At 46.3% G+C, this 23,315-nt stretch overlaps 1 protein-coding gene across 2 annotated transcripts in view; it reads left to right on the top strand.

The window, feature by feature from the left end:
• Nucleotides 1-432: 432 nt before the first annotated feature.
• Nucleotides 433-23,315, top strand: part of DHX9 (DExH-box helicase 9) — a 48,020-nt gene continuing 25,137 nt past the window's right edge. The window contains exons 1-10 of one of the 2 annotated variants that reach the window (XM_030571459.1): nt 433-543; nt 803-923; nt 1,769-1,909; nt 4,785-4,902; nt 5,236-5,348; nt 5,828-5,976; nt 10,226-10,272; nt 11,534-11,670; nt 12,514-12,603; nt 14,264-14,425. In XM_030571459.1, coding sequence (XP_030427319.1) covers nt 813-923; nt 1,769-1,909; nt 4,785-4,902; nt 5,236-5,348; nt 5,828-5,976; nt 10,226-10,272; nt 11,534-11,670; nt 12,514-12,603; nt 14,264-14,425 — 1,068 coding nt within the window. In that variant the 5' untranslated portion in view covers nt 433-543; nt 803-812. Of the gene's footprint in view, nt 544-802; nt 924-1,768; nt 1,910-4,784; nt 4,903-5,235; nt 5,349-5,827; nt 5,977-8,715; nt 8,809-10,225; nt 10,273-11,533; nt 11,671-12,513; nt 12,604-14,263; nt 14,426-23,315 lie in introns of those variants that run through there. The other variant, XM_030571460.1, reaches the window with a different exon arrangement.

Raw genomic sequence — 23,315 nt, forward strand, 5'->3', positions numbered from 1 at the left:
GAGTTTTAAGCAGGCCCACTGAAGCTCCCAGCCGCTGTGTAACTCCGGCTGTCCTGGGAGCAGCAGGGCCCGAGCGCTCCCGCCAGCCCGGGGCTGCCCGCAGGGTCGGGCTCGTGTCCAATGCAAAAACCAGAAGGATCCGTGTGAGCCGCCAGGAGCCCCCGCCCCGGTACAGCAGCAGCGGGGGGCGGAGGGGCTCAGGCTCCGCTCCCTTCCGGGCAGGAGCCGCCCCGGGGCGTGCAGTTGCAGTGCGGGTCTAGGGCGCCTTGGCCGTGCGCTGCAGCAGCGGGAGTCTTGGCTCCCCCGCAGGCTGAGAGCGGCCGGACCTGGGGGGCCCGGAACTGCGAGCCCCGCGGCCCCTCCGTCACCGCCCCCTACGCTGGGGGCGCGGCTCCCTGCATTCAGCCGTGGTGGCCTTTGTTCATGCTCCTTATGCGCATGCGCCCCACAACCACCATTTTGTGGCGCTCGAGGAGCTGGGTGCTTCGCTCCCCACCGCACCTGCCCAGCCGAAACCGGGTAGAGCTTGAGTCTACGGGAGAGGTACGGGCACCTCTGCCCTGTACAGTGGGGCGAGTGCGTGCGCATCCGCTGTAGAGGGAGGGGCGGGGCTGGCTCAAGAAGAGGGTCCTGATAGCGCACCTGGTGCCGTTGCGTGCGGGTTGTTTGTGCGCATGCGCTGTTGTTGGGCCGGAGCTGCGCTCTCCCCCTGCCATTACCCCCAGTTGCTGGAGAGGCGCGCGGCTCTTGCCCCCTCCCCTGCTGTGACGCAGCAGTGCTAACGGTCGCGCTGTCCCCGCAGAGCCCGCGCCATGGGGGACGTGAAGAACTTCCTGTACGCCTGGTGCGGCAAGAGGAAGGTGACGCCGACCTACGAGATCCGCGCCGTGGGCAACAAGAACCGGCAGAAGTTCATGTGTGAGGTGCGGGCCCCTCACCGCGGCGTCGGAGCGGTCTCGGCGCCTGTTCTGCGCGGCTCGGCTCGGCTCCACACACCGGGCCGGCAGCCGCAGGCGCGGCGTGTAACCGCCCAGGGCCGGGCCTGGAGCGTAGCTGCGCAAGTTGCCGTTAAGGGGCCAGTCAAGGATGCTGCCCGCACCGCCCGGCAATGGGCTCCCGCTCCCTGCAGCCCCCCGCTCAGGGCTCCCGCCTGGCTTCCCCACGCCCAGGAAAGGAGCATTGGCTCAAGGGCCGTTTTGCTACCTCATCCTTTTCCTCTTCTCACCCTAAAAGTGGGAGCGGTGCCTGGATTGCTTTGCTTACAGGCCCAGCCCTTTCATGTATTGTGTCACCACCTTGGAAAATTCACTAATTACCATGAGTGGCCTTATTAGTGTAATTAGCCAGCTTCTGTCACTTCACACTTTTTGGCTGAGCAAAACCAGAGTCTATGTTCAGTTTATCTATAGAGCAAAGAACTGGTTGAGGCAACCTGCAACAGGTCCCAGCATAACAAACCCCATTTCAGCCCAGCTGTTGTCCCAATAAAAATGTTGACATTCTGAATGACTTGCTGCCTTCAGAGGCAGAAAAGAAATAATGGTGAAGGAGTGTGGGGTATGTGCACAGCCTTTGGCATGGCTAAAAGCGGCTAGCACTTAAAAAGTTAAGACCCACATAGCAGCTCTGGGGAAGATGCTCAGCTAGCAGGGGAGCCAGGAGTGAATAGAAACAGCTGAGAGTCCATTGGAATTGATTGGGTGTTCACATGGTGAGGTTTTGATGTTGTAAATGCTTACCTGAGGGTCAGTTTTTTTGTCTGTTGCAGGTTCGAGTGGAAGGTTTTAACTACACTGGAATGGGCAATTCCACAAACAAGAAAGATGCACAGAGCAATGCTGCTAGGGACTTCCTTAATTACTTAGTTCGGTTGAATGAAATCAAGAGTGAAGAAATTCCAGCTTTAGGGGTAAGTGTCTTTGTCCCTGTCTGTCATGTAGGAGAGCAGCTTTGATTCTCTCAGGTGGTAACTTGTAATGTGTTGCTAGGTAGGTTGGTAGCAGCAGAGATTGAATCTGGGATCTCTGGATCTAAATGTCAGAGCCACTTCTCCTGGAAGGGGAAAGCCTCAGGTGAGGTAGAAGACCCAGGCTTTCCACCTCAGCCTGACGCAAGGTAGAAGACCCAGGAACAGGGGCTATTGGAGAGACAGATAGCATTAGGCTGCTGGGGGGACGAGGGGTCAGATGGGGGCTCATAAGGGCTAGTGAGGGAGGACAGACTGGGGCAGGGGCTGAATGGGAGAGGAAGCGCAGGGTGACATGATGATGGGAGTGGGGTTGGCTGTTGGGGGCACAGAGACACGTGAGGACAGAGGAAGGGGTGCAGGGCCACATGGAGATGGGAGGGAGTGGGTGTCTGAGTGGAAGTGGAGGGAAACATGGAGTTGCAGGAATACATGGGGAGAGGGGCAGATGTGCCTGACTGAATGGGAAAGGCTAGGGGTCAGCCAAGGTCTGCACAGGGGAAGCTCCCTAACAATCCCCTCCCCCCACACACAAAACCCCTGTTCCATACTTTTCCCACCCATACCCAACAACCCTCCAAATTCACACCCAGGCTCCTTCCCAGCAATTTACTTCTCTCCCTCAGCTTCTCTGTTACCCCTGACTCCCCAAAGTCTTTGTATTGCTTCTGAGGGGTGTGGGAAATTCAGTTCTGTATTGTAGTTTAAATGATTTATTACTCAGAGTTCTGTATTAATATGCTTGGTAAGGAATCTATTTGTCAAAAAACATTTCCTTTTTTTTTTTTTGTTGTCTGTATTGTTACAGACATTCTTGCTGACAGGTATTTTGAAATAAATGACCACAAATAACTGAAACTGGTGTGATTATATTGTGGTGGTTTGACAAATAAAATATGCAGAATTTTTAACTTTTTGTGCAGAATTCCCCTAGGAGTATATACTGGAGGAGATTGCAGAAGCTAGTCTCTTATGACTGCTCTAATAGTTTTATAAGCTATTTTTCATCGCTGTGTCATGAAACCAGTAATGGGTTTAAAGTCCTCTGCCATATTGCCCTTTTCCTGTGAAGCAGTGGCTTTCTGCAGCTTTTAGGTTGTCTGTCCCTTAGGATACCTCTGGAACTGGTCATAGTTTGGTCAAGCAGTTGTGATGTAAGAGTGTCAAGTACTGAATGTGTCTGCCATAGGACACTGAATATCAGCTGTAAATTGATTGTAATTTTGTCTTTTGGTCTGTTGCTCGTAGCTTTGCTGAGGCATTGGAGCAGTGTGTAGACCCAGGCAAACAGTACTGTATCATTTCTGCCTGGTTAGAGTCTAGACTCCATAGTTGTGAAGATTATTTTTAATGGAAGTTTATGATCAGAAGAAATTTGTAGCTCTGATCATCCTATTCATCAGGAAAAGCTTCCTGCTCACTACTGGTGAGTGAATTTTCAAGCCCTGATTTATTATAGGCAAGGTTGGCAGCACCTGAGAAACCTCTGTGAGATGGGAGGGTCATCTTATCCCTATTTTACAGGTGGAGAATTGTGCCAGAGAGAGAGTAGGGTCAAGAGCACTTACTAATCTTGAGTGCCCATTTTGAGGCCCCTGGGACCTGTCTTTTCAGAATATTTAGCATTATAAAACAGGTTTCCATTGACTTCAGTACTTCTACAAATCAGACCCTGGGTCTCAAGTCAGGCACTCAGAAATTGAGGAACATTCAGTTAATGACCACCTGTGAAAAGTGTGGTTTAAGTAACTTGCCTAGCATCATGTAGGTACCCTGTGGTATAGGCAAGGCTAGAATCTGTTTCTCCAGGCAGCATTCACCTGCACTAACCATGAGACTATACTTTATCTTCCTTCAGTCCCCTACTTCATTCACTGTGCACTTTGTAAAGGTGCTGGTCAAGATGGTCAGAAGAGGAGTTTGACTGCAGGAGGGGGTTTGCAGGGGGTTGCTCTGCAACTGTGGGCCTACTTCTGATCCCTAGTGCAATCATGTCTCTGAGCAGTTTTCCCCTGGGCAGTGTCCATTGACTCCTTGGATGTCTTTGAGCAGTCATGGGTGCTGTCAGGGTTTCTCTGCTCGGTGTCCCCTTCCAGTTCCCTGATTTTTCACTCCTATCTCTGTTTGTTTCATTTGTTGTCCCCAGTATTCAGTTGTGGCCTAGGTTCACTGTCCCCCTCCCCTCTAGTCGGGGGAAGGCCTTTAGCTACTGGTGAGCTTAGACCCGCTGTGTCCTGGAACCCGCAATAGGTACTCATTTTCCAACTTTTACAGCAAATGAAGAATGGTGTTTTAGGGACAAATCTCCTTCACTACACAACATTCCTAGAGCAGATCCTTTCTGCTAGCTGAATGGGCTGAGGTCCTGTTGGAAAACTATATGTGATTATGTAATTAGACTATCATAATGCATATGAATAATGGGGCTGAATTAAGGGTGTCTAGCTAACTGCTTAACTTTTGAGTGCTTGATTTTTGCAATATTAATAATGTTCTTTTTGTGTGTAATTATACAGTGCATTCAGTGTGTCATGTTTATCATGGCTATAAGCCGTAGGTCATAAACATGCATTTTTCCTGTCGCTTGAAGCAACTAGGAATGTTAAATTGTGAGTTTTAGTAGGACACCTGAAAAAGTTTAAATGCTCAGCAGTCAAGCTTTTAAAATGTTTTAAATGGAAACTTCTGACAATGTTATATAACGAACATATCTTTAAATTGTATGACAACTTTTCTGACATAAATGTTGAGTGAAAAGTTCTGTCATTTTATGTGAAGTTGATGGCATTGCCATTCATGGGCTGTTTCCCTTCCCCAGGCAGGAGCTGCTGATGCTCCGGATGGAATAGTGCCTGAAGCACGGGGAGATGCTGGTGAACGTGTTTCTACTCTGGGCGGACCTCTTCCTCCACATTTGGCACTGAAGAATGAAACAGGTAAGACTTGAATATCTGTAACTTTTTCATTATATTTATTTATTTTTATGCACACACACACACACACACACACACACACACACACACACACACACACACACACACACACACACACACCACACACACACATATATGCGTGGAATATTTTTTACCTTATAGTAGCAATGTCTCCTGTGTGTGTTTCTTCATAAAGAAAATAACTAAAAGAAATTGAGTATTTCTGAGGCGTGGCTGGGAACAGTTGAGATTTTTCTTTCCTCTTCAGAGCACCTGACTTCTCAGCATGCATCTCACAATTGTTAGGAGAGGGGTTAACTTTTTTTCCGCCATTAGGTGGTGGTCCGGCACCTGGAGTTGGAAGCTCTGGCTATGGTGGGGCTCAGTGGGACCGTGGAGCCAATCTGAAGGATTACTATTCAAGGAAGGAGGAGCAGGAGGCACAGGCTGTAAGTTAACCTATCTAATTCTACTTTAGCTCTGAAACAAGTGTTTTCCACACCTTTTAATGATTGATTAGAGTTTGCAGCCAGGCTTGTAATTTTTATGAGTTCAGTATTTTGTAATTTTTTAACTGGCAGAAGATCTATCAGTGAAGAAACTAGCTGGTTACTGTTAACATCCAACACATTGCTAACCACTGTAACTAATTTACTATCTTAAATTAGTAACAGAATAATGGGTACACTGACAGTCAGATTGTCCTCGTATCAACATTATTATTGTTTATACAGACTCTTTGCTATGGCAGTCTGTGGAAATAGGCTTGAGGCCGTAAAGGCACTTAGATTTCTTATGAAAATTCCTGACTATTCCGTGGCATGCTGACCTATTACTTGGGAAATTCAACTTTTATATTTTGTTTTAAACATTCTTGTAACAAACTTTACAGTTAGAGCCAGTAAATTTAAATTGTTTTCAATATTAGACCTTGGAGTCAGAAGAAGTGGACTTAAATGCTGGTCTTCATGGAAATTGGACCTTGGAGAATGCTAAGGCGCGTCTGAACCAGTTTTTCCAAAAGGAGAAGGTCCAGGGAGAATATAAATACACTCAAGTGGGGCCTGATCACAACAGGTTTGCTAGTTTCACTCATATCCTTCTGTAACGAGGGTTAGAAACATTTGTGGGCAAGAGGAATCCTTTCTGGAAGCCAGCCTATTGATCTAGTTTGTAGTACTCCGCAGTCCTATGTGGGAAAGCTTTGTTCATTAGTCAGTAGCTCTTTAAAAAAGGCAATGAGCAGTAGTCCCTGGAAAGAGGGAATTATACCTCATGTTAATCTTCCGCAGCTCCTTTTTTCCTTTCTCAGTTGATTTTAAAAAATGGCTTTGGCTTTGCAGTGTCCTATCCAGTGTGTTTAGAAGGATGGCGACTGTTGTTCTGGACCTTGGGAGGGAGGGGGAAGAGGTCCTTGACGTTGGGATGTGGATGACACTGTGGAGAAATCTTTGCCTGATGGTTTTGGCATCTTCTTAAAGAAATGTCTTTTGTTTTGCATTTTATAGTGGTAATATTGCTATAATCTAGGTAACTGGGAGGTCTCAGTTTGATTGCTAGGCGATTATCCCAGCAGTAAATAATCATTTGTGCTACTCACTATAAAATGCATTAAGGAAACATTAATTTAATGTGTAATGCTTAAATTAGGTTAAGCAGGGAACGTATCTAATGGAGACTTAACAATTGTTATGCTAGAGCTGGTTGAAAATTTCCATTGGAATATGCTGATTCAGTGGAATCAGTGTTCTGTGGGAATGTATTGTGATAGCATTGAAAAGTTTTGGCAGAAACTAGGAAATCTGGCCAACCTGGTTTCCTGCCAACCGGTCAGGGTCCCAGGTTGCTCGGCTCCTTGGGGAGTGAGCTAGCTAGCAAGCTGAAAAATTCTATTTCATTTCTTCTGAAATGGAATTTTTTCCATTCTGTGGAAAAATTCACAATTTTGAGTTTTCATCCAAACTTGGGACACCTTTCCCGGCCCCCCCCCCCCACCCCCGGCCCTTGAAAATGTGAAACTTTTTGTGGCAGGGAAAGTCTGTTTTCTTTCATACTGAAATCTTTTTGTGGTGAGAAACACTATCATACTTCACTTTTTTTTTTTAAATACATCAGTTCTGTATAAATAAGCCTTTTGGAAAGCTGCCGTGCCCTTTGCCATCCTAAATGTGTTCTCTGAAGGTTATGCTATTATCAAGAGAGACAGCTGGATTTTTGTTTTCTCTGATTCCAATATCCTTTGATCTACTTGCAGAAGATTGCCAGGAACTCTGAAGTATCTCTCCAGTCAGTTCCTATTAATGGTGGGAAATTTCATAAAATTCTTTTTCAGCTATATGAACACATTATGTGTTTGACATCAAGATACCCTGGTACTCATGTAAACCTTGTACTGGCATTGCTTCAAGTCAGTTCACTTCCATTTCTGTTTCCAAATGTTGGGCACTTACCTCTTTCAAATCAATGGGGTGAGGATTAACTGTATACTACTGAGTACATACAAAATTCAAGTTCTAAGTGGTTGTTCAGCAGAGTGTTTACTTCTATAATCTGCTGGTTGCTGTTCCTGTATGTGGTGGTATGGATTCCTTGTGGGTGGAGACCTTAAAATCCATATAGTTGAGGAAAGTGGGGGTGGTGGTTGGTACTGGTATGTTTCTCAGCCTGCTTGCTGTTCTTCCAAAGAGCATTCCAGGGTGTAGTATTTATTACTCCCAGGAAGGCTCGTGTGGATTACTCTCGTGTGGATCAGCATGTTGGAAAGAGTGGATTGTGAGAGAAACCTGTTACAGTGGATCTGACTCTTCAGACCTATTCTAATATGAGGCCCGGAGTAAATTTGCATATTAGGTGAATCCTTCTGGTGTATATACAGTAAAAGCAGAGGAATAGTTGCACTGTATCTCTGGATTGAAGAAGTAGGGTGATGATAGTATTTTCAGGAAGCACCAATCCTCGCATATACTAGGCTTGGCAGAATTCAGTGTTTGATTTTTGTATAATGTTGAAAGATAATATCAATATTTTAAATTTTCAGATGTACAAAACTGAGTGTGTCAGACAGTTGTTTAATGACAGACACTGAGATTCAGAAAGTTAAAGCTTTAGAAACTAAACACAAATTGTAAATATCACATATCAAAAGATACAAGGAAAATAACCTTAAATCAAACTGTAAGTTCTCAGGCAGCATTTTTCTTACTTTGCTTATCTATAAATTTAGATTATTGATGGTAATGTCTTTTGTCCATTTGTATGTGTATGATGAAATCTAAACTTGCTGACATTTACCAATAAAAAGCTAATCCTTCGAAGTCTACATATAACTTGGCAGTTCTGATCTTTTTAATATTCTTTATATTGAGTGTCAGTTTTACTCTTCCATAAGTGAGAAATTTTAAAGGAGAAATGTCTCTTCAGTGGATTTTTTTGTCACTGTCCCTTCAAAACTGAGTGGGTACAGGTACTTAATAGCATACATTTGGAATCAAGAGGGTTTATTTTGAGTAACAGGCATGTAAATATAGAACTTCTGGGACACAGGCTACAAAATAAATATTTTAGCAAATGATGGGACAAGACTTTTACCTTTTGGGGACTTCGCTGGCAGTCTGGGTACAGCATTGCTGCTTGTTTCATGCTGAAAGGGGTAGCAGACGGCGACACCAGAGATCTGTGCTCATTCACACATGTGCTTCTGCTTAGGCCGAACTAAGCAATCACATGGGAGTCTATTGTAAACTGATTTCTGGTGTCGCTGTTCCCCCCTTAGGTGGAGGAGAATGAGATTGAGTGCTGACTATAAGCCTGGCTGAGAAACATACTGGCATCGGTGTCATTAATGAAAGGGTGGCTGTTGTATCCCTGAGAGCCAGTGGCCTTTGACTCATGAAGCCGCTGTGCGTGAAGGTCAGTTCACTGATGGTGCGTGCAGGAAGGAGTCTAACATTGAACTTAAATCCTCACCTAACCTTTGTTTTATTTACAGCGAGAAATCAAGTCTGTGTCCTAGCTGCAAGGTTCTGCCTGCAGCAGTGGAACCACCAGAGGCATAGTTTTCAGAGAGGAACTGCATCTGTTAGAGCCCAAACAACTTGGATCAGATTTGCAAGTTTAAATCCAAAGTTATAACAACGTGGTTTTAATTTCTAATCTTCGAACAAGCATTTGTGCTGTGATTTTTTTTTAAAAAGGGAGGGAGGGCAAAACTTGTGAGATCGGTGCCCAATTCCCATTGAATTTCAGTGTAAGTTGGGTGTCTTACTCCCTTAAGTGTCTCTGAAAATCACAGCCTTTATCAATGTACCAGTAGTCTCTTTAACGAGTTTATTATATGGTTAGCAGTCTGAATGTTTGTGTTCTGACTGAAGGCAAAGCCAGAACACCTAGAAATTAGGGGAATCTGAGCAGATTGCTCTACATTTCAGTGTTAGGCAGTACTGCATATAAGAATCTTGTTAACAGAACCATTGACTACAATTCAAAAGCAACTCTGTTATCTGCCTATTTGGTCACACTTCACCACTTGATTCCAGGCAGGGTAGGAGCTTGTTCTTGTGTTTAAACATGTATACCTTGATGCTAGTGAAAACAAGTGAAGATATCCTCTCCCTCTCCTCCCCCCCCCCCCGCCCCATCCATCCTCTTCTTTAAGGCTCCTCAGATAGTTCTGTCTTGTTCTGTCAGTTTCTTAAGGTTCTGTTCTGAAAAGTAACTGTAAAATGACATCATGGATATGTGTGTTCATGAATCCAGATCAGACATACTCGAATTACCAGATTTTTTTTCCAGTTGCCAGTCCTTCAAAATCACTCTTCAGTTCAAAAGTTAAGCTGCATTTTTACCAGTATATGAGTCCAAATACTGAGTGAGTGTGCCTGTGGTTTCTTTTGGTGTTGCCCATTAATTGTCAAGTTGCATAGGGAACAGATAAAGGAAGAATCTGGATCTGCAACTGGAACAACTGATCCATCAGTCAAACTAGAATTCAGTTTACTTAGCTGAATTAGTTTTTATGGGATTAAAAGCACTAGAATCTTATTTTAGTCATTAGTTGTTTGAAGTATAAATCTGCTGCTCAAAATACACAGGGAGCAGATCTCACGATTGAGAAGGTGTCACTGTACAAGGTTTTTCAGAGGGAAAAACCACACACTTTAAAGTTAATGTTTCATTTGTTCTAGAATTAAGGAGGAAATAATTGTTTTATAATTGAGTTTTGATTAGCTTTGTCTAAACAGTTGGAAAACCTGGCCATCTTGGAAATGTCGGGTTCAGCCACTCTCAGGAATTAAAACCTTAACGGTGTCTCTCTGTGTGTTTACAGGAGCTTTATTGCAGAAATGACCATTTATGTCAAGCAGCTGGGCAGAAGTAAGTGTCCTCCTTTTCCTCCTGTCTGGCTACTTCTGGGTCTTAGAGCAGAGAAACATGAGCATAATTCTGAGTACATGCAACACTGGTTAGATGGTGTTTCATGCAATAATGCACTGCTACCAGTGCCCCAGTGGGCCCCAGTAAGCAGCTTGCTGAATGGTGTGAAGTTTCTCACCATTGACTGCTATTATGAAAATGTTTTTACCTTTTCCCCCAGTAAACCTTTCAGCTGCTTGTTCATTAAACACATAGACCTTTCCTTTTTACATTGTAAAGGGATGGCCTGTGATAACTGGCTACATAGTGTATGGTGGTTTCAAATACTCATATATCTGGTTACTGAAATAGCTTAAGACCCTTGGCCCTGAACCACCTGAGAGATGCAGGTATCTAGTGTTATTGCGCTGCTTGAATTGTTGCTTTTAGAAATTATTTTTAACGAGCTGGCCTCTACCTTCATGGAAGTCTATTGCAGTAAAGTCCAAAGCAAGCAAAGAGCTAGAAGTAGGACCATTCAAGAAGCCTCCTTGCTCAGGTTAAGTATCTAGTCAGTGATCCAGGGTAGACATATACAGGACTAGGATGGAGGAAGATGGGCGGGGGGGTGGGGTGGGGGGGAAACCTTGGAGAATCACAAAAGTTACACCATTTCAAAACAGCTAGTTAGAAACCTGTGGGTTGTGTGGTGTTTGGTGTTTGTTTTTGAATGATACCTAGCACACAAGTCTTAATCTTGTGATTTGAACTTTAGCAGATATCTGTACAATAGAAACTTCATCAGTCAATTGATGATCTTTTTATAATGTCCTTAATGCAGTAAAATTGATGTAGTGTGATGCCTTAAAATGACCAAACTGTTAGGTATTTGAAGACACAAGAAAAACAAGTGTCAAGTTTCTACTGGATTTGTAGACTGGTGCCTTGAAATTGAAAATGGGCCTGCAGCATAGCCTGGTCCAGGTGAGTGCTGTAAGGGAGTCGTGGCTTTCACAAATGTGGAAAAAGCCCTGTTAAGCCTGGGTAGGCTGAGTGCTGTAAGGTAAACCTGCTTGTGTGAATACTGTAATGTGAATTAACTTTTGTTGGTTACAGCCTGGCTGGAGCTGGGAGTCCCTCTTCTCAGTAGGGATCATTACTGAAACCTGCTTCTAAGTAGCCACTAAACCCATCTTATATTGCTATCTTATGCTAAAGATGTTTACCCGCACAGACAACATGCATCATTGGCTACTATAACCTTAATGTTTGTGTGCTACAGGAATCTTTGCTCGTGAGCATGGATCAAACAAAAAGCTGGCAGCACAGTCCTGTGCTCTGTCCCTGGTCAGACAGCTCTACCATCTTGGTGTCATCGAGCCCTACACTGGGCAGACAAAGAAGAAGGAAGGAGAAACAGTGAGTCTGCTGTAGGAGAAAGCAGATACTATTCCTCTGAGTCAGAAGGAGCAGTAAACTGGTGTAAATTTGTCCCTGCTTGCTTATGCTCCATGTTTAATGCTTGGGAAGCTAATGCAATTTTCTGATCTTCAGAACCAGAGAGAGATTTTGATCTGGGGAAGGATGAGTGGCTGGGATGAACAGAGAACTAACTGCGTGTGTATTTGTGTGTATGTATGTGTGTGCACCTGCGTGCTTGGAGCAACAGAGAGGTATGCATGCATATTGAAAGGGCAGGGTGTGTGTGTGTGTGTGTTTTATTTGTGGTCACATTCTACAATAGTAAAACTAAAAATAAAAAATCTCTATTTTTCAACTTAAGAACATAAGAACGGCCATAGTGGGTCAGACCAAAGGTCCGTCTAACCTGGTATCCTGTCTCCGACAGCGGTAAATGCCAGGTGCCTCAGAGAGAATGAACAGAACAGGTGTGATCATCAAGCGATCCATCCCATCTCTCCCATTTCCAGCTTCTGGCAAACTTGATTTAACTTGTCAGCAGACCAGTCAGTTTTGGGTTCTCTTGTGTTAGTAGTACTGCAGTATTTTGATTGCAAACACTGAAAGAATTGTCTACATGTTCATTAAAAAAAACAAAAACACTCAGTTTTTTAAAAACATAGATTTTTGTTGAACTTAAATTTTGTATAAAAAGTACCTTTAATAAATATGAGTTCTGAGCTGTCAGTGTCCCTTTTCACTTCTCTCTCCTTAGAAGCCTCTTAGCATTTCAATATATTCTCCAGTGAGGTTCTTGTGGATATCTTGGGTTTTTATTGTAGTATTTTTTTAATTTCACAGGTAGAACCTTATGAAGTGGTGATCTCGCCTGATTTGGAAAATCAGCTGAATAGCATCATACAGGAGCTTTCTCTTGAGATCATGCCACAGGTGGGTGCGTGCTTCAGACTTGGGCTGTCAAGCGATTAAAAAACTTAATCATGAGATTAATTGCGTGATGTTAAACAATAATAGAATATCATTTATTTAAATATTTTTGGATGGTTTCTACACTTTCAAATATATTTCAATTACAACACAATACAAAGTGTACAGCGCTCACTTCATTTTTTATTACAAATATTTGCACTGTAAAAAAACAAAATAGTATATTTCAGTTCACCTAATACAAGTACTGTAGTGCCATTTTTGTCATGAAAATTGAGCATACAAATGTAGAATTATGTAGAAATAATAACGGCACTCAAATAAAACTATCTAAAACTTTAGAGCCTACAAGTCCACTCAGTCTTACTTCTTATTAGCCAATCACTCAGACAAACAAGTTTGTTTACATTTACTGGAGGTAATGTTACCTGCTTCTTGTTTACAATATCACCTGAATGTGAGAATAGGCATTCACATGGCATTGTTGTAGCTAGTGTCGCAAGATACTTTTGTGCCAGATGCTCAAAAGATTCATATATCCCTTCATACTTCGACCACCATGCTGATGATGTGTTCTGCACAATAATGATCTGAAGTAGTGTGGACCAACACATGTTCATTTTCATCATCTGAGTCAAATGCCAACAGCAGACGGTTGACTTTCCTTTTGGTGGTTTGGTTTTTGTAGTTTCCACATCAGAGTGTTGCTCTTTTAAGACGTCTGAAAACATGCTCCACACTTCGTCCCTCTCAGATTTTGGAAGGTACTTCAGATTCTTAAACCTTGGGTCAAGTGCTGTAGTTATCTTTTTAGAAATCTCACATTGGTACCATCTTTGCATTTTGTCAAATCTGCAATGAAAGTGTTCTTGAAATGAACATGTGCCGGGTCATCTGAGACTGCTATAACATGAAATATATGCAAGTAACACATAGCGGGAGACATACAATTCTCCCCCATGGAGTTTATTCACAAATTTAATTAACACATTATTTTTTTTAAAGCAAGAAGGGGCATACACATGTTTAGCATATCTGGCATGTAAATACCTGGCGATGCCTGCTACAAAAGTGCTATGCGAACGCCTGTTTTCAGTTTCAGGTGATGTAAATAAGCGGGCAGTATTATCTCCTGTAAATATAAACAAACTTATTTGTCTTAGTGATTGGCTGAACAAGAAGTAGGACTGAGTGGACTTGTAGGCTCTGAAGTTTTACATTGTTTTTATTGCAGTTATGTAACAAAAAAATCTACATTTGTAAGTTAACGCTTTTATGATAGAGAGTGCATTATGGTACTGTACTTGTATGAGGTAAATTGAAAAATACTTTTTCTTATATCACTTTTGCAGTGCAAATATTTGGAATCAAGAATAATATAAAATGAGCACTGTACATTTTGTATTCTGTGTTTGTAATGGAAATAAATATATTTGAAAACGTAGAAGAAAATGCAAAAATTTAATTTCAATTGGTATTCTGTTTAGCAGTGCAATTAAAACTGCGATTAATCACAATTAATTTTTTTAATTGCGATTTTTGTTAATCACATGTGTTAACTGTGATTAATCGGCAGCCCTAGTTCAGACACTTCATTACACTGTTTTTCCCCATCAGTCTTACAGTTTAATTGAACATTTTTTTAATTTTTCTGAACTTGTAGCCTGAAGATCCAAGCTATCCAGTTTCGCTCAACATTGGAAAGCTGGCCCATTTTGAACCATCTGTGAGACAGAATCAAATGGGAGTTGTCCCATGGTCACCCCCTCAGTCAAATTGGAACCCTTGGACCAGCTGCAATATTGATGAGGGTCCTCTGGCATATGTAAGTCTAAGGCAGTTTCTTAGAATGGATCTGTTCCTATTTGCATATTCCTGGAACTTGTAAATGCATTTTTCCGGGTTTCTGGGGAAAGTTCCAATAATCCATGGGACTTCTTGGATTGACTTAATGGATTTTGGGTTTAGCTATCTGACAGCAGCCCCTTGCTTGTCCTATTTGGCCATTTTGTTTCACACTATCATTTTTGCAGCCCTTAAACAGCTCCCATTAACTTCATAAGGCAAACATATAGGCTTCTTTAAATTTCAGTTTATAACTATTCTCAGCCTGTCTTCCCAATCCCCAGGAATCCTGCTTTTGAAAGGAGAAACTGCTTCAAGCAGGTGTCACTCTTACCAGTCTGCTTTTCCATGGCTTCCAGCTACGTAGCGAACAATGATGTGGCCTAGTAAAGAAAAGGAAATGTGGGCTTGGCGGATGCAGCTGGCTTGACTTGAGTACCAACATAACCTGGTCAAAATAGGGTACCCATAGCAAGAGTCTTGTTTTCTATTTTTCTGATGCCGTTTATGTCCCTATCTGCTCCCTGAGCTTTGCTTGCTTGGCTGAAACAATTATGCGTTGTTTTTCAAAACACGGCCCTAGCAACAGTCCATTAACTGCAAATTTGAGATGTGTTTGTAATTAAGATCTTGAATGATACTGCAAATTGAACATATACTTCATATCACTCACAAGATTTGCTCGGCAGGGTGCAGCTTCCTTTTTGCAACGGAGATTAATTGATCCTTTAGTAGCAAAGTTGAAAGATATTTATGACTATATTTAATATTACCATTAATCGCACAATTAATTTTTAAGACTAATCGTGGTAGTAAAAAGATTAATCGTATGATTGAAACAATAGAATACTATTTATTTAAACAGTTTTGGATGTTTTCTACATTTTCAAATATATTGATTTCAGTTACAACACAGAATACAAAGTGTACAGTGCTTACTTTTTTTATTACAAATATTTGCTTTAAAAGACAAAAGAAATCATATTTTTAAATTCACTTCCTACAAGTACTGTAATGCAATCTCTTTATCATGAAAGTTGAACTTACAAATGTAGAAGTATGTACAATAAAACAATTGCATTAAAAAATAAAACAATGTAAAACTTGAGAGCCTACAAGTCCACTCTGTCTTCCTTCTTTTCAGCCAATCACTCAGACGAACAAGTTTGTTTACATTTCCGGGAGATAATGCTGCCTGCTTTTGTTTACAGTGTCGTCTGAAAGTGAGAACAGATGTTCGCATGGCACTGTTGTAGCCGGCATTGCAAGATATTTACGTGCCAGATGCGTTAAAAATTCATATGTCCCTTCATCTTTAACCACCATTCCAGAAGACATGTGTCTATGCTGATAACTGGTTCTGCTTGATAACTGTCCGAAGTAGTGCATATTCACTTTCATCACCTGAGTCAGATGTCATCAGCAGAAGGTGATTTTCTTTGTTGACGGTTCAGGTTCTGTAGTTTCTGTATCAGAGTGCTTCTCTTTTAAGACTCCTGAAAGCATGCTCCACAGCTCGTCCCCCTCAGATTTTTTGAAGGCACTTATTCTTAAACCTGCAGTGAAAGTGTTCTTAAAACGAACAACATATGCTGGATCATCATCTAAGACTCCTGTAATATGAAATACATGGAAGAATGCTGGTAAAACAGAGCAGGAGACATACTATTCTTTCCCAAGGAGTTCAGTCAAAATTTAATTAATGCATGATTTTTGAAAGGAGTGTCATCAGCATGGAAGCATGTCTTCTGGAATGGTAGCTGAAGCATGAAGGGGCATACAAATGGCATGTAAATGCCTTGCAATGCCAGCTACAAAAGTGCTATATGAACTCCTGTTCTCACTTTCAGGCGACATTGTAAATAAGAAGCCTGCAGCATTATCTCCTGTAAATGTAAACAAACTTGTTTGTCTTAGCAATTGGTTGAATAAGAAGTAGGACAGAGTGGACTTGTAGGCTCTAAAGTTTTACATTGTTTTGTTTTGAGTGCAGTTATGTAACAGAAAAAAATCTATATTTGTAAGTTGTACTTTATGATAAAGAGTTTGCATTATGGTACTTGTATGAGGGGAATTGAAAAATACAATTTCTTTTATCATTTTTACAGTGCAAATATTTATAATAAAAATAATATAAAGTGAGCACTGTACACTTCGTATTTTGTGTTGTAATTTAAATCAATATATTGGAGAATGTAGAAGAACATCTAAAAATAGTTAGACAATAAAATACCAGTTGAAATTTATTACTAGTGCGATTAAAACTGTGATTAATTATTTTAGTTAATTGCGTGAGTTAACTGCAATTAATCGACAGCCCTACTTATTAAGTATTGGAGGTGGTAGTTCAGCTAAGGTTTTTACTGCATCCTGCCCTTTTGTGCAGAATGGCTAATCTGTGGATGATGCATGTGAAAGATTGCCATCAGAGTGATCACTTCAGCTGTTCCTTGATATATAGTTTTTCCATTCAGTCAGAGTACAATACATTTGTGTCTAAGCCTAAAACAGAGAGTTAGACTGTTACTGAAAACTTTCTGGGAAAACTAACTTTTTTAGAAAAATGGTCCATCCAAACTCTAGCATGCTGGTCTAGGTAGGTAAAGAAATGGTAGGATAGCTCAGGGAATTAGATGAAAAGATCCTGTTTCTTTTGGAATTGCCTGCATTCTTCAGTCATCACTGATCAGAAGGTGAAGCTAAGTCCTCACTATCATGGTTTTAAAAAATAAAACCTCACATCTTTTCAGTAGCTTTTTCCTCTTACTATAAATTAAAAGTCCATTTTCATCTTTTTTTTTTTTTTTTTTTTAAATATTCTCGCATCCAAAGTTATTTAGGCCATGTCTACATCTAAAATTTTGCAGCGCTGGTTGTTACAGCTGTATTAGTACAGCTGTATAGGGCCAGCGCTGCAGAGTGGCCACACTTACAGCAACCAGCGCTGCAAGTGGTGTTAGATGTGGCCACACTGCAGCGCTGTTGGGCGGCTTCAAGGGGGGTTCCGGGAACGCGAGAGCAAACCGGGAAAGGAGACCAGCTTCGCCGCGGTTTGCTCTCGCGTTCCCCGAACCACCCTGCAAACCGCAGGGAAGGAGACCTGCTTGCTCGGGGTTCCGGGAACGAGAGAGCAAACCGGGAAAGGAGACCAGCTTCGCCGCGGTTTGCTCTCGCGTTCCCGGAGCCACCCAGCAAACCGCAGGGAAGGAGACCTGCTTGCTCGGGGTTCCGGGCACGAGAGAGCAAACCGGGAAAGGAGACCAGCTTGATTACCAGAGGCTTCCTCCTTCCACGGAGGTCAAGAAAAGCGCTGGTAAGTGTCTACATTGGATTACCAGCGCTGGATCACCAGCGCTGGATCCTCTACACCCGAGACAAAACGGGAGTACGGCCAGCGCTGCAAACAGGGAGTTGCAGCGCTGGTGATGCCCTGCAGATGTGTACACCTTCAAAGTTGCAGCGCTGTAACTCCCTCACCAGCGCTGCAACTTTCTGATGTAGACAAGCCCTTAGAGTAGGAAGCTGCAATTTGGCACACTGTCTCAAAGAGAATATTTCTACTGATGATCTCAGTGAAGACCTAGTAAGTCCCTTTTTGCGGTATGAGAGGAAAAAGACGGTTACTCACCTTTGTAACTGTTGTTCTTCGAGATGTGTTGCTCACATCCATTCCAGTTAGGTGTGCGTGCCGCGCGTCGGAAACTTTTTACCCTAGCAACTCCAGTGGGCCGGCAGGTCGCCCCCTAGAGTGGCGCCACCATGGCACCCGATATATACCCCTGCCGGCCCGCCCGCTCCTCAGTTCCTTCTTGCCGGCTACTCCGACAGTGGGGAAGGAGGGCGGGTGTGGAATGGATGTGAGCAACACATCTCGAAGAACAACAGTTACAAAGCTGAGTAACCGTCTTTTCTTCTTCGAATGATTGCTCACATCATTCCAGTTAGGTGAATCCCAAGCCATACCTAGGCGGTGGGGTCGGAGAGAGAAGTAGCGGCATGGAGCACTGCAGATCCGAAGGCCGCGTCCTCTCTGGACTGCTGGACCAGGGCATAATGGGAAGCAAAGGTGTGGACCGATGACCAGGTCGCTGCCCGACAGATTTCCTGGATGGGCACACGGGTGAGGAAAGCCAGCGACGACGCCTGCGCCCTGGTGGAGTGCGCAGTCACACGGCCCGTAGGAACGTGAGCCAAGTCATAGCAGGTCCTGACACAGGATGTTACCCACGAGGATAACCTCTGTGAGGAAATGGGAAGCCCCTTAATGCAGTCCGCTACTGCCACGAAAAGCTGGGGGGATTTGCGGAACGGTTTGGTCCTCTCCACATAAAACGCGAGAGCCCGACGGACATCAAGCGAGTGGAGTTGTTGCTCCCTGCGTGAAGAATGAGGTTTCGGGGAAAAAAACTGGGAGGAAGATCTCCTGGTTGACGTGGAAGGCTGAGACCACCTTGGGGAGAAAGGCAGGGTGCGGTCTCAGCTGCACCTTATCTTTATGGAAGACTGTATACGGGGGATCTACCGTGAGCGCCCGGAGTTCCGACACCCGTCTAGCTGAGGTAATAGCTACTAAAAAGGCAGTCTTCCAAGAAAGATAAGAGCAGGGAGCAAGTAGCTAACGGCTCAAAGGGGGGCCCCATGAGCCGAGACAACACCAGGTTAAGATCCCAGGTAGGGGCAGGGGGTCGGACGTTAGGGTAGAGACGTTCCAGCCCCTTAAGGAATCTAGTCACCGTCGGGTGAGAGAAAACGGAGCGGCCGTCCCCACCCGGGTGAAAGGTGGAGATAGCCGCCAGGTGGACCCGCAGGGACGATATCGCCAGGCCCTGTTGCTTAAGGGACCAAATATAGTCCAAAATATTGGCCACTGAAACTTCCATTGGGCGGAGACCCTTCTCCACGCACCAATAGGAGAAACGCTTCCACTTGGCCGAGTACGTCGCTCTAGTGGAAGGCTTCCTGCTGCCCAAGAGTACCTCACGTACTGGGGTGGAGCAGCGCAACTCAGAACTGGTCAGCCACGCAGGAGCCACGCTGCTAGGTGCAGCGACTGGAGGTCCGGGTGACAGAGAGTTCCGTGGCCCTGGGTGATCAGGTCCAGGTGAAGGGGCAGGGGAACTGGGTCGGCTATGGCCAGATCCAGCAACATGGGGTACCAATGTTGCCTGGGCCACGCCGGGGCTACCATGATCATGCGGGCCCTGTCCCTGTGCACCTTCAGAAGGACCCTGTGGACCAGCGGGAACGGGGGGAACGCGTAGAACAAGTGGGTCGTCCACGGAATAAGGAAGGCGTCCGCTATAGACCCGGGCTCCCGGCCCTGAAAGGAGCAGAACGCCTGGCGTTTCCTGTTCCCCCTGGACGCGAAGAGGTCCACGCGGGGACAGCCCCACCTCTGGAAAATCGAGAGGGCGATGTCCGGGCGGAGGGACCATTCGTGCGCGAGGAAGGATCTGCTCAGGCGGTCCGCCAGCGTGTTCCGTACTCCGGGGAGGAAGGAAGCCGTGAGGTGAATGGAGTGGGCTATACAAAAGTCCCAGAGTCGCATCACCTCGTGACATAGGGGAGAGGATCTGGTGCCACCCTGCTTGTTGATATAGTGCATGGTCGTCGTATTGTCGGTAAATACCGCGACACAACGACCCTGAAGCTGGTGACAGAATGTTTGACAAGCAAGGCGGACCGCTCTCAACTCCCGCATGTTGATGTGTAGTTCCACCGCCTGTGGAGACCACAGGCCCTGTGTCCTCAGGGTTCCCAGGTGGGCCCCCCAGCCGAGATCGGAGGCATCCGTCGTTAGGGACACCGAGGGCTGGGGTGGGTGGAATGGGAGCCCCGCACACATGATGGACTGGTCTAACCACCAACAGAGAATCCAACACCCCCTGGGGGATTGTGATCAGCATGTCTAGTGACTGCCTTGCCGGCCGATAATGTGCGATGAGCCAAGACTGGAGGGGCCTCATGCGGAGCCGTGCATACCCGGTCACAAATGTGCAGGCTGCCATATGGCCTAACAGGGTTAGACATGTCCGTATCGATGTCAGGGGGCCTGCCAGCAAGCGCTGAATGATCGCCGACAACGACTGGAACCTCGGCAACGGCAGAAGGGCCCTGGCTACGGTGGAGTCCAGGACGGCCCCAGTGAACTCTCCACCCTCTGCGAGGGGAGCAGGGTGGACTTGTCCACGTTGATCATGAGGCCCAAGGTAGCAAACAGGCCGGTGATCCTGTGGACGTGGCTGCAGACCTGCAGCTCCGACGTGCCCCGAATTAACCAATCGTCGAGGTAAGGGAACACGTGAATGTGACTGCGCCGAAGATGTGCCACAACGACGGCCATGCATTTTGTGAATACCCTCGGAGCCGTAGAAAGGCCAAATGGGAGGACCGCAAATTGGTAGTGAAGGCGGCCGACCACGAACCAAAGGAAACGTCTGTGGTGTGGCCATATGGCAATATGAAAATAAGCGTCCTGCATGTCGAGGGCGGCATACCAGTCTCCAGGATCCAGGGATGGGATAATGGTCCCCAGGGATACCATGCGGAACTTCAACTTTACTAGATATTTGTTGAGCTCTCGCAGGTCGAGGATAGGCCTGAGGCCTCCCTTGGCCTTGGGGATCAGAAAGTAGCGGGAATAAAACCCCTTGCCCTTCTCGTTCTCCGGAACCGCCTCTATAGCTCCTTTGTTGAGGAGCGTCTGTACCTCCTGGCGGAGGAATTGTTCGTGAGAGGGGTCCCTGAAGAGGGACGAGGATGGGGGGCGGGAGGGAGGAAATGATACAAACTGCAGACGGTATCCCGTCTGCACCGTGCGTAAGACCCAGAGGTCAGATGTTATCCGGGACCACGCCTGGAGGAAAAACGAAAGGCGGTTGGAAAACGGGGGGAAAGGATCCATGGGGGATACTGGTATTACGCCCTCGGGCGCACCTTCAAAACGAAGGTTTGGGTCCAGGTGGGGCTTTAGAGGAGCTTTGGTTTTGCCCCCCTTGATTGCCCGACGGCCTGCGCCTGCCATTTCTGCCGCGGCGCCTATTAAGGTCCTGCCGCTGGCGGAACTGGGGGTATGGCCGACGCTGCTGCTGTTGCTGCGGTCGGAAGGGTCTGCGTTGCGTCCCAGGCGTGTGCATCCCAAGGGAGCGGAGCGTATAATGACCCGATTGTCCTTAAGACTTTTCAGTCTGGGGTCTGTCTTCTCCGAGAACAGGCCCTGGCCTTCGAACGGGAGGTCCTGGATGGTGTATTGGAGCTCCGGAGGAAGGCCAGAAACCTGAAGCCAGGAGATGCGGCGCATCGTCACCCGAGGCGAGGGTATGGGCAGCCGAGTCTGCCGTGTCCAAGGAGGCCTGCAACGAGGTTCGTGCAACCTTTTTGCCCTCGTCAAGAATCGCCGCAAATTCTTCACGCGCCTCTTGTGGCAGCAGCTCTTTGAACTTGTCCGCTGCCACCCAAGAGTTAAATGCGTAGCGGCTAAGAAGGGCTTGCTGGCTGGAAACCCTGAGCTGAAGGGCCCCAGCCGAATAAACCTTGCGGCCGAGGAGGTCCATACGCCTGGCCTCCTTGGATTTGGGGGCTGGGGCTTCCTGTCTGTGACGCTCCCTCTCGTTCACCGACTGCACCACCAGGGAACATGGTGTCGGGTGAATATGGAGGTACTCATAGCCCTTGGAGGGGGCCATGTACTTCCTTTTGACGCCCCGTGCAGTAGGGGGGATGGAGGCCGGAGATTGCCAGATTGTATTGGCGTTGGCCTGGATCGTCCGAATAAAGGGGAGGGCGACCCTGGTGGGAGCATCGGAGGAGAGGATGCTGACGATGGGGTCCTCGATCTCAGAGACCTCTTCAGCTTGCAGGCTCAGATTCTGTGCTGCGCGCCTGAGGAGGTCCTGATGTGCCCTGAGATCCAGAGAAGGAGGGCTATTAGAGGAAGTGCCAGCCACCGCCTCATCGGGAGAAGACGATGAGGAGACCCCTGGCAAGAGAGTGTCCAGCGGGGGGTCCGCCTCAGCCCTCGCCTCTGGCTCAGGAGGGAGATCAGGGTCCTGTTGCTTTGACCCGTCCTCCCCGTCCGGGGAGGGAGGGGGGCGAGACAACGTCGCCTCCGGCGCCCTGTGCTCTGCCGTTGCAGGTCTAGGAGGAAGCTGTTGGGGGGCCCTGGGCTTGATGGTACGCCCAGGGTGTCCAGAACCCCCACTGTTGCGGACCCTGGTCCTGTTGCGGAGGGTCTTGGAAAAGCTCCGCTTGTCTGTCAGTGCCCAGTGCGTATACACTGTCCGCCTGCGATGACACCGACGGCTGTCTGGAAGGCCATGGAGGGGCCGACCGCGGCTGGTAAGAGTCTCCGCGTCCTGGCGCCGAAGATGTTCTCGGTGCCGGGGAGAGGGACCGGGGTCTGTCATGGACTCGGTGCCGGGATCGGGACCGGGACCGGCCGCCGCCTCGGTGCCGGGATCGGGACCGGGACCGGCCGCCGCCTCGGTGCCGGGAGGTCGATCGGCGCGTTGATCGACGGCGGGACTGGCTCCTAGAGTCCCGATGCTGGTATCGGGGGCTGGAACCAGACCGTGACCGTCTGGAGGCCGATCGGTGCCGCGATCGGTGCTGCCGAGGGGAGCGGTGCCGGAACTGCGAGCGGCGGTGGGATCTTGAGCGACCATGGTGTCGGGACCTCGACAGCGAGCGTGAGTCCCAAGACGGCGCCGACATCATAGGTTTGCCCCTGGATGCTACCCGCACCGGAGGTACCGGGGGTGGAGGCTGAGTCGACTCAGTCAGGGCAATGAGGTCCCGTGCCGAGACGAAGGTCTCTGGTGTCGATGGGACCAATAGCTCAACCCCAGATCTTATGGGGGAGCCCGGCGGGA

This window comes from Gopherus evgoodei, chromosome 8 (assembly GCF_007399415.2).
Source record: "Gopherus evgoodei ecotype Sinaloan lineage chromosome 8, rGopEvg1_v1.p, whole genome shotgun sequence".
NCBI lineage: Eukaryota > Metazoa > Chordata > Testudines > Testudinidae > Gopherus > Gopherus evgoodei.